The 10,811-nt window shown below is 64.9% G+C and overlaps 3 protein-coding genes across 3 annotated transcripts in view; 2 read left to right on the top strand and 1 right to left on the bottom strand.

Annotated features, from left to right (window-relative positions):
• The window catches only part of MNEG_3296 (hypothetical protein), a gene marked incomplete at both ends in the record, with an annotated part of 7,915 nt that extends 6,577 nt beyond the window's left edge, over nt 1-1,338 (top strand). The window contains one exon of the mRNA XM_014048228.1: nt 194-1,338. Within this exon, the coding sequence (XP_013903682.1) occupies nt 194-1,338 (1,145 nt within the window). The remainder of the gene's footprint in view (nt 1-193) is intronic.
• Nucleotides 1,339-2,435: 1,097 nt separating this feature from the next.
• MNEG_3295 (ATP-binding cassette, sub-family F, member 3) lies at nt 2,436-4,130 on the bottom strand (the record flags this gene model as incomplete). Its single annotated transcript, XM_014048227.1, has 5 exons — nt 2,436-2,725; nt 2,935-3,135; nt 3,373-3,442; nt 3,642-4,036; nt 4,115-4,130. The coding sequence occupies 5 exons, from the start codon at nt 4,128-4,130 to the stop codon at nt 2,436-2,438; spliced, it is 972 nt and encodes a 323-aa protein (XP_013903681.1).
• Nucleotides 4,131-8,967: 4,837 nt separating this feature from the next.
• Nucleotides 8,968-9,719, top strand: MNEG_3294 (hypothetical protein; the record flags this gene model as incomplete). Its single annotated transcript, XM_014048226.1, has 2 exons — nt 8,968-9,054; nt 9,507-9,719. 2 exons carry the CDS (start codon nt 8,968-8,970, stop codon nt 9,717-9,719), a joined length of 300 nt encoding a protein of 99 aa, XP_013903680.1.
• Nucleotides 9,720-10,811: the final 1,092 nt, after the last annotated feature.

Genomic DNA, 10,811 nt, shown 5'->3' with positions numbered 1-10,811 from the left:
GGGTTGGGGCGCGCGCGTGGGCGCGGCCCGGAGCAGCCCAGTGATTTGTGTGAGCAGCAGCAGCAGCAGGTGCAGCAACAGCCACAGGAGCAGCAGCAGCAGCAGCAGCAGCAGCAGCAGCAGCAGGCAGAGCCGCAGGATGAGTTGCCGGGTCAAGTTCTGCTGCGGCAGCTGCGTCGCGACCAGGCGCCAGCTCAACAGCAGCAGCAGCAACCGCAGCCGCTCCAGACCGTTGCCGGCTGGCAGCAGCAGCAGCAACAGCAGCCTCAGGCGGACAGCGGCTGGCGGCAAGACGCGCCCAGCGCTGCCTGGCAGCAGCAGGGGAGCTCTGGTTGGGACCAGCAGCAGCGGTCACAGCAGCAGAGCAGCTGGCAGCCGGGCGGTGGCAGCAGCTGGGCGGCCCCGGCCCAGCAGCAGCAGCACGGCGGCGCCACCTGGCAGCAACAGCAGCACTACCAGGCACCGAGTGCTGGGGGATGGCAGGTGCAGCAGCAGCAGCAGCAGCAGCAGCAGCAGCAGCAGCAGCAGCAGCCTGCTCAACCCTATCAAGCACCGCAGGCCCAGGTGTACAGCGCCGCTCAGCAGTGGGCCTCCGGGGCGCAGCAGTACGGTGGCGCTGCCTACCAGCAGCAGCAGCAGTACACCGCCCAACAGCAGTATGGCGGCCAGCAGTACGCCTACTACAGCTCACAGCAGTACGGCAACGGACAGCAGTACAGCAGCGGGCAGCAGTACGGCGGCGAGCAGTACTACCATCAGCCCTCCCTGCAGCAGCAGCAGCAGCAGCAGCCGCCCCACCAATCGCAGGCTGCAGGGTGGGGCGGCCAGCCCCCCATGGCAAGCGCCATTGCTTATGGAGGAGTCGCTGGCAATGCTGGCACCGCAGCCGCTGCGCCTGCACCGCCGCCGCAGCCCTCGCGGCTGCTCGCGCATCTCAGCGGCGGCGGCGGCGGCGCCCCAGCGTGGGACGGCGCGGGGAACGCGCGAGGCGGCAACCGGCGGCCGTACGCGCCCGAGCGCCAGGACGGCTCGGGCGCCGCGCCGGCGGGCGTGGCGTGGCCGCCGTGGCAGCAGCAGCAGCAGCAGCAGCACTCGCTGGTCCAGAGGCGCCAGCACGGCCGGCTGCCGCGAGGCGAGACGGGTTCGCCCAGCGGCGGCGCTCACAGGCCCGTCTTGGCCCTTAGGCGGGACGAAATGCTTCTGAGGCACCCCTCCGGCGGCGACGGCGAGCGCGCGCTGCTGCCGGCTGCGCCGCGGTCGGTATCGCCGCCGCTCGCGGGCGCGCGTTCGAGGGCCGTCGGCGGCGGGACGGCGCACCTGGGCAACCGCCTCGCCTAAGGGGCCGGCGGACGCACGCGTCGTCTTGGCGCACCAGGCAGCAGCGAGGCCCACCACCTGGGCGGCACGGACTGGGCAGGCCGGGCCTGTCTTTGGAGAGGTTTCTGCAGTCCAAGGTGGCGTTGTAATCGCGTTTTTGCAAGGGCTACAGCTTTCCAGGAGATGGAAGAAGCCTCCAACAGGGTTGTTTCCTGACAGGCGCTGGCGCGAGGGGCGGGGCCCTGCAGCGTTTCCAGAGCTGTATTGATGGGGCGCGCAGCACTATCCAAGCGCCGGGCTGCCGTGCTATACAACAACACCGTCTTACACCTCAGCCGCGCAGCTCTTGGGCCTGCCAGATGCTGCTGCGACCAAGCTAGCATGCACGCCTGCTTAGAAGCCCAGCGCCAACGCTTGCCATTAGTGCAATGCACTGGGGCAGGTGGCTGTTGTCAAGAAAATATGGGCCATTTGATACATCGCCGCACCACAACCTGCAACCAGGCTCCATCCAAAACCCATCAGCGAGGACACCGTCCTGCCCCTGCAGGCCAGCCGGAAGGGGGACTCCTGCTGCTTCTTCAATCCTCATCAGCGGTACAGCCCCAGTGGCCACAGCGGCGCAGGCTCAGGCCTCCCGTTTATGACAGCAGCCAGTCCATCAGAACCACACAGGCTTGGGGTCGAGGAAACCGTTGGTGCACACAGAGCTATGCTAGACAGAGGTACAACCAATCAAGGTGGTGGGGTGTGCCTTGTTGAAGGGGAGGTGGCTGAGGTGGGTGCACGTGGTTTCAGCGCAGCGACAAACCAAACGAAGGATGGGATGAGGAAGCAGCAAGACCGAACCAAGCCAGGCACACAAAGCGTTCGTTGACGGACGGAATGGGGCAGAAAACTGCCGATGCAGGTACAGCTGTCAAAAACAGGCAGCACCCGGCGGCCGGCAAACACGTGTGCAGTGCGTCGTGGCACTTCACGCAGCAGTGTGCGTGACAGGTGGAAATGTACACGTCGTGCATGGAGGACGACTGGCGCACGCTGCTCCTATCCATAGGCCGCCGATGAGCGTTCTAATGTCCGCTGTGCTTGTGCTCCCAAGTCATGCCCTGCCACCCTCAAGTCCCACCGGCTCTCCGGGCTGCCGCTGCTGCAGCCTGCGCGACCTGTTTCTGCATTCGCTCCAGCCGGGACGCCGCGTAATCAGCGGCGCTGCCCTTCTCCCACCGCTTGACGCCGCCCCTGCCCACCACCCAGACCTGCGCGCCGCTGCCCGCTCCCGCGGCCCCGCCAACGGCGCCGCCGCCGCCCGCAGGGCTTCCGCTGAGCACCTCGTCGACGAACCGGATGTCGTGGCTGGCGAGGATGACGGCGCCGGGGTAGGACTGAAGGGCGCGTGCCAGGCCCTCTGCGGACGGTCGGGGTTGGGGACGGAGAGTGTGCGTTCCAAGATCAGAGTGGGTTGTCGAGAGAGAGCCGATAAAAGCGTATCAAGCGACGACTGATCGGCATGGTGGTTGCGCACTTTGGCTTTACAGTGGGCTTTGCTGCAACCCCCGCAACAAATAGCTCTGGACTGTGTCAAAGCTGTGGCTGTTCCAGGCTGTTTCAGCTCACCAGCGGCGTCGAGGTCGAGGTGATTTGTGGGTTCGTCCAGCAGCAGCACGTGCGGACGGCGCAGCAGCACGAAGCACAGCGCCGCGCGCGCCTTCTGGCCGCCGCTGAGGGTCGCGAGCTGCTGCGTCGCGAGGCGGCCGCCCAAGCCGAAGCTGCCCAGGAAGTCGCGGGCCTCCTGGTCTCGCAGGGACGGCGCGATGGCTGCGATGTTGTTTTGTGGAGGGGCGCAAGGTGGACGTCGGTGGAGGGAAGGCTGGAGCGTCAGCGCAACCCCACAAGAGACGCAGGTAGTGTCAGACGAATGGATGCTGCGTAAGGAGAATCGGGACCTTTTCGTAACGCTAAAACGACATACACCCAGGGCAAGGGTTGTAATCGAGTTGCTCCCCAGCTGTTACGGACTGCGGTCTTTGGATATCCTCCAAATGTCACACTCACAAGCGATGTGCTCGAGGGCTGTGGTCTCCAGGTCCAGGTCCTCAACACAGTGCTGCCCAAACAGGCCAACCTGTTGGGCAGAGGGTGCAATGGGAGGGGGAGCCGCTCCCAAGGATGAGGACTAATCACATGAGGTGATATTGCCCCCAGTGCACACCAATAACGGGGGCTGCGACACGAAGCATGTACAGCTGAGCAGCGCAAAAGACAGCACCCTCTACTCAAGCGCCTTGCACTGGGGCAGAAAGTCAATGCAATGACCCCCGCACCTCGAGATTGGCGTGCCGCTCCACGCTACCTGCCGCGCTGGCCGCGGCCGCCGCCGCCGCCTGCGCCGTCGGCAGCGCCGCGGCCGTCACTGCGAGGCCCCTCATTGCAGGCCGCCTTGCAGCCGCCGCCACCTTGGCACCACCACCGGCCGCGGCGCCGCCGCCGTCGCCGCCGTCCTCCTCGTCTCCGGGCGGCGTCGGCTTGGCAGTGCCCGCGATCAGCCGCAGGAGCGTGCTCTTGCCTGCGCCGTTCGGCCCCAGCAGCGCCAGGCGCGCCCCCATGGCGATGTCGAGCGTGACGCCCCGCAGCACGGCGCTGGCGGCGCCGGGGTAGCGGAAGGAGACGGCGCGCAGCTGCAGCAGCGGGCCGGTGTAGCGGATTGCCTCGGGCTCGGCTGGGATGGGAGGGATGAGGGGGGGGGGTTGCCGGCGGTGGAGGTGAGCTGGCCGTGCACTGGCAGTAGCGGAGACACAGAATGCTGGCAACATCTCGCGAGGATGGCGAGCTGGCGTGTGGGCCGGCGTCGGCAAAGGGCAGGGGTAAAAGCAGAGATGACCCGCGCCTGGGGCCGTGCAGCGGCTGGCGGCTGAACTTGAAGACAGCGAGGGGAAGCACGCACGGTGCTCGTCGGGGCCGGGAGCGAGGGGCTGAGCGGCACGCGGCCGGCGCAAAGTCAAGTTATGCGGTACTGCCCCAGCCCGCCCCAGCAGGACACAGAATGCGAGTGCAATTTGATTGCGGGGGGCGCGTGGCGCTCACGCAGGTTGAATTGCACCGGCTTGTCCAGCTGCTCCAGCACGATGGGGGGCCGCTTCAACGTGCCAAAGTAGCCGTGCTTGGACAGCTGTGGCGGGCGCCAGCGGCGCGGCAGGGAGTGGAGGCACTTTCAGTCATTGCACCAAATACACATGTGAGGTGTTCGACGCTGTATTTGTTTGATTCAACTAGATGCTTGTCCTGGTGGGGGAGGCGTAAAGTCAACGCAGGGAGAGGTGCCAGCTGGCATGCAGCCAAGGGCAGCCCAGCAATACACAAAATGCTCTCGCGGCTGTCGGTGAACAAGGCACCTCGACGGCAACGCAACATGAGGGGCCCCGCCGCCCTTGCCCAGTGTGAAAGGCAGGCGACGCATGGACCCACATATGCAACCCCACATCCACGGCCCATACTTTCCGCACCCAAAATGTGCGGGTTCCCGAACCCCCAGCCCCCAGCTCCAGCCCCCAGCTCCCACCTGGTAGCGCCGCCCGTTTTCGGTCTTGTCGGACCCCCACCGCTCCTCCAGCTTCTTGCGGCGGCTGGTGGAGAGCAGAACAGAGGCAGGGGGAGGCTCAACAATCATGAAGGAGCGCCGTGCAGTAATAAGCGAGAACCGTGCGGATGACCGCTGATTCGAACAAAACCCCCCTTGGCAGCAAGGCAGGCCTCGTGCCACAATACAGCAAGCCTGGGCCAGATACTGTCAGCAAACGGCCTGCTGGCTGAGCATGCACGTTGGGGTAGCACCATTGTATTGTTTGTATGATTGATCGAGCTCGAGAGCGCGCCCGCCACCTTGAACCCACCCCCCCCCACCCACGCTCCCAACCCAACCAACAACCACCCACCTGGCCGCCTGCTTCAGCTGCTTGTCGTCGCCGGCCTGGCGCGCCTGGCGGTTCTGGGCCTGCGCGGAGCACGGGGTTTGAAAAGAGCTCAGATCAAACCAAAGAGCTGGCCAGGCATGAGGTTCGTCGCTTCGATGATGCACCCACCCTTGCGCGTGACACCCTCCCACCCAAGGCCCTGCATCAGCCCCAGGCCGGCTTCTGCTTGTGTGCATGTGCACGTGTGTGCGTGTGTGCGTGTGCGTGCGTGCGTGTGTGAGTGAATTTACAGGACCGTAGCAGGCCCATGAGAATCCACAGTAAACCCAATCACACCCACGCGCATGGACCAGGCCCGGCACAACCTCTCCCCCCACGCCCGGCACAACCCGGCCCCCAGCCGCTGTTGCGTGCGCAATGCAGTGCCCCCCATCGCTGTGCCCACAACCTTTCTCGCACGCCCTGAACAGCTGCTGCAAGATCATTCCTGCAAACACCGCACAGCCCCGACCCCCCTAAACTGCCCTGAATTCCCGTGCCCCACAGGCAGGTACGCGCACCACTATGGAGTTCTCGACATGCTTGCGCTGCTTGGCCATGGCCCCGATCTGCTTGAGCTTGGCCTGGTGGGCGGTGGTGCGCGCGTCAACAAATGCGGAGTAGTTGCCGCTCCAGTACCTGCAGGGGGTGCACGGCGGCGGGGCGGGGTTGTTGAGGGGTTGGGTTCGGTACAAAGAGCTGGAAGGGTGCGTATGAGTTGAAATGTCGCAGCTAGAATTAGCAAGACAAGGCAGTGGGATTGCCGAGGGCAGTATCTGCACCAGCAAGCAACGGCAGGCCAGCGGCAAGGCGGCATGCGCGCGCTCTCAGACGAACCCCGAGTCACTGCCGCTCCGGCATGCTGCGGACGCCCCAGGAGCAGTGCAGCTTGCCAACATCCCCCACGCACGCACCCGACTCCTTGATGAAATTATATGGCAACGCCGAATGTTGCTAGGTGTTTGAGCGGGTCTGATCCCTCACCTGAGCGCCTTGTCCTTGAACAGCACCGTCTCCTGGGCCACAGTGTCCAGGAAGGCCCGGTCGTGGGACACCACCAGCAATGTCTGGCCCTCGCACGCGCCGCCGGTCAGGTAGGAGCCCAGCCACAGGGTCGCCTGCGCCGGCAGGGGTGGAGGGGAGAGGGAAAGCGCGAGGGGTGCCGTTGTGCACGCGCGTGGCAAGGGGCTCGCAAGCCGAGGCGCACGTGCCGAGCGCGCAGGAACCAGCCTTCCTGCACCGTCGGCCACGTGAGCAAAAGCACGACCTGGAAACAACCTCTATCACGTGCAAATGAATTTGACGCTCCCTCACCACCCTTCCTAACCGAACTTTCGCCAGACACCTGCGCCAACGACCACAATTCCAACCCACCTCCAGATCCAGGTGGTTGGTGGGCTCATCCAGCAGCAGAAGATCCGGCCCCGCGAACAGCGCCGCCGCAAGCGCCAGCCGCATGCGCCACCCGCCGCTGAGGCTGGCCGTCGGCGCCGCCTGCCTGGCCGCGTCAAACCCCAGACCCGCCAGGATCTGCGCTGCGCGCGCGCGTGCCGCGTCGGGGTCCGCCTCGGCCTGCCTCTCGTAGAGATCGTTCAGCAGATCGTGTGCTGCCTCCTCAGCTTCCTCTAGCGTCGGCGTCGCCGCGCCGCCCTCTGCGTCCTCGTCATCGCCGCTGCCGCCGTCGGACGCGGACGCCGACGCGCGCCCCGCCGCGCGCGCCGCGGCGGCGTCGGCGCCGGCCTTGGCGGCCCGCGCTTTCGCCTGCTGGTCGATCGCCGCCCTGCGCGCGAGAAGGCCGCGGAACCCGCTGCGCTTCGCGGCGATGGCGTCAGCGTCTGCCGAGGCCTGGGCTTCCCGGCCGGCGGCGGCGGCGGCCACGGCGGCGGCGATGACGAGAGCATCGCCGCTGTCAACGGCAGCCTCCAGCTCAGCTATCTGCCTAATTAGGAGCGAGGGAGATTTGAGGATTGCTCTTGAGTTGCCTTAATTGAATGCGTTTGCAGCAGCTTGTGAGGAGCGCGGTCGACAGTCCCAGAGAATCCCGTCAATCAGCGCTGTAGCACGCAGCTGCAGAGAGCGCCCGAACGCCCATCCGTGTGCCATTGGCTAGGGCGCCCTCTCACTTGTCCAGCGCGGCGCCCTGGGGGTCGACTGACAGCACCGCCTCCAGCACTGTGGCCTCGTCGCTGGCCGCTGCCTCCTGAGCGACTGCGCGCGGCGGGCGGGGCGGGGCGGTGGGGCGCACTTTGGGGTGTGTGGCGCGGAGCGCTCGGGCGCTGTTTAGAACCCCTGCACGGGCTTCTGCATTTGAGACTCTGCGCAAATGTTTGTTCATATCTGGATCGGCGCCGCATTCAGCCGCCTTCCCAGGAGGCTGCGCTCCACCCAGGAGGGCGCAGGCCGACCAGCCCGCGGCAGATTGGGCGCCCCAGACGGCAGCGAGGACAGCGCGCGCCGCCGGCGGGAGCGAGCTGCGCCCCTCACCATAGCAGACCCGCAGGTGGGGCGGGAAGCCTATGAGCGTCCGCTCCCCCATGACCTTGAGCAGAGTGCTCTTGCCTACGCCGTTGCTGCGGGGTGACGAGGCGGAGGACGCGTAAGCACTGCATCCACACAACCAGACGCTTTGGCAAACCCGGCAGCCGCTGCACGCGCTACCTTCCCCACCCTCGGCCCTCTTGTCGTGGCTGTCTCTCTTCAACCTCGCTGCACGGACGGCAGCAGCACGGCGTTCACTTCCCACAGCGGCCGCCCTCTCTCAGCCCCTGCCTCTTCCACCACGCCCGTCCCAAGCTCTAGCCCCAGGCCGCCGCTCGCGCTCTCACCGCCCTATGAGGCCGTATCTGACCCCGGCCTTGAGCTGCAGGTGCGCGTCCTCCAGCAGGGCCTTGCCGTCTACGCTGAGCTGGACACCAGGCAGGTCCAGGCCGCGCGCCGTCAGCACCTCCAGGGTCTCCAAATGGAACCGCGACACCTGGGTGGTGGCCTCGATGATGCCGGAGGCCGCCGCAGGGCCGGCGAGCGTGGCGGCGGGGGCGCCGCCTGCGGGGCCGCAGGGATGGGTGGGGTAAGCGAGGGCCCCGCCTGCGCGGAACCTGCGCGGAACCTGCGAGCGCCCAGCTGGGCGGGGCGCACCGCCGCGAGCAAGCACTGCAGCATGCGCCACTGCCCAGACGGCTCAAGGCTCATGCTGTGCAGGGGCATCAGATGGAGGCTGCATGCTGCCTGGCGGCATGCGCATTTGGTCGTCGCGCCACTGCTGCCGGCGTTGCCCAGCCGCTCTCACCAGATGAGGATGCCATGAGCAGCGCGCACGCGTGCTGCGTCTCCTTATGCGAAGTGCGAGTGATGTCTGGCGACCTGAGGCAATCGACAAGCTGTCAAAGCACTTCAGTGCAGCTGTCGGGGATTGGCGGAGGCACTCGTTCGGTCCTTGTTCAATAGCTCCAATTTTTGTTAGTGTTTGATGTGCGTTTGACACCAAATAAATGTGGTGATAGGATTATTGGGAAGCCACACCTGAACACCAGGATCTGACCAGCTGGCCTCAAACTCATAATGGCGGGCACAGTAGCATCCACACACAACCCACAGATACAACGTGCTTTGCGACAAGGCCTGCTGCACTCGCCATGCACCATTGCGTGCCCGCGGCTTGTGCAGTGCCACGCTGCAGCTCGGCGGCGCCCGCAGCGACTGCATGCGACAAATCACCAGCCAGAGCCACCTACGCAGCAGCAAGAGAGTGCCGATCAACGGTACCGGCAGCAGCACCAGCAGTCGCCCGGTGAGCACCTGAGACATGCGAGCAGGGGGGTGCTCACACAGGCAGCAGTCGACAGCTCTATGCGCAGACGTCCACACATGCAGCTGCCAAGTCCTCCTGCCTCGGTTGAGCCCCTTCTCCCGTGCCCCGCCCTTTGCAGCCAGCGGCGGCGCCCCCGAGCAGCTGCCGCGGCTGCTGGCCTCGGCGCGGCAGCGCTGGGATGCGATGGACACGCAGCGGAGGGCAAGCGCTGCACTCCTCGGTGCTGTTGCGCTCTTCGCCCTTCCCAAGGCGAGTTTGCCGGCCCGCGCCGCACCCCTGAATGCCAGCGTGCGCCTGGTGACCAAAATTAACCTGCAATGGCAGGCATAACAAGCCGGCGTTGCAGGTGGATGCAGCTTCACTAGCCGAGAAAAAACCGCCACAATGGTTCCTTTCGCGCCACACAATGGCCCATTCGTCGTTGCACGCAGTTGCTGACGCTGGTGTTCCTTGGCGGCGAGCGCGTGCTGATCGGCTCACTGCTGGCGCTGGAGGAGGTGCTGCTGGGGCTGTTCTACCGCGGCGGCATCGTGATCGGCGCGCTGGCGGCGGCGGGCGCGGTGCTGTACGCTCTGTACGCGTTTGCAGTGCCCAGGGGTGGCGGCGGCGGTGGCGGCGGCGGCGGCAGCGGCGGGATGAGATGAGCTGCAATGACGCTGACAAGGAGGGTGTAATGCACCGAGCATGCATTGATCATAACAAAACAGTAATTCTATCATTGAGCTGCTGCGTGGCAGCATGCCATTTGCTTCCCCGAGCCTCGCAATCAAATGTTATGATAAGGTCGTCATTGGCCCTGTACGACTTGGCTTCTTGTGAGCCATGATGCACAGGAGGGACTACGCGCCCGCTCTTGAAAACTTTTTACAGTCTACCAATATGCACCCCCCATCCGCCAGCAGTGGTGCCCCATATTGCCATCTGCAAATGAATCAGGTGTCTTCTTGTTGCTGCCGCCTGTGTGTGCGCTGCCCCAATCTGCATCCTTGCACTATTTCACAGCCTGCAGATTCTGTTGTCTTGATGACCCCACTCAAGTAAAGTGATTGCCAGAGTTACAAACGTCGGTTATCATAGCCCACTGAGAGTTGCCCACTTGATGTTGGCTCATATGACTGCGGCTGCAAAGAAAGCCTCTATGCAGCACTCAACAAACAGTTCGCGGGAAACAACCTGTGGCGGGTGCAGCAGGCATTGTGCGCTGCTTGTGAGGAAGGCTGTCAGGTTCGGTTTGTCCGAGCGCGGCAATTGTCATACGAAATAATGCTGGTACAGCTGTTGAGCCAGCAGCATACGCAGCAAATGCAGTGATATCACCCCTAGGTATGCTTGGCAGCAATGCACTGACGTCCACGCACCACTGTGGGTTGTCCATCGTGGTCTGTGGTGATACCCAGTGGAAGCAGGTGTTGACAAGAAGATGAGATCAGCGCCCACTTGGACAGCCTGCAAACATCACAGCCGTAATTGTGCTTCACAAGGAGGGCCTCGCGGGCAAGCTGTCACTTAAACAACCAAACGCTTCACCCTTTAAAGTGGCTCAAGTTCTGACCGGCCGCAGTTAGGGGCTCCCACCACAGAGAGTCTTCCCTGCTAACCGGGCCATACTGGCCTCACCCCCACCCAGCCACGTGACTCGTGGCAGTGTGAGTAGGGCACGCCGCTGGGAAGCGACGGGAGGGGGCACATGAGCTCACCCAGAGGTCAACCCCCCCGTGAGCCTTGGCCAATGAGCC

This window comes from Monoraphidium neglectum, assembly GCF_000611645.1.
Source record: "Monoraphidium neglectum strain SAG 48.87 unplaced genomic scaffold scaffold00408, whole genome shotgun sequence".
NCBI classification, from domain to species: domain Eukaryota; kingdom Viridiplantae; phylum Chlorophyta; class Chlorophyceae; order Sphaeropleales; family Selenastraceae; genus Monoraphidium; species Monoraphidium neglectum.
The sequence above is the reverse complement of the archived record's forward strand: the minus strand, read 5'-3'. Positions and strand labels throughout refer to the sequence as shown.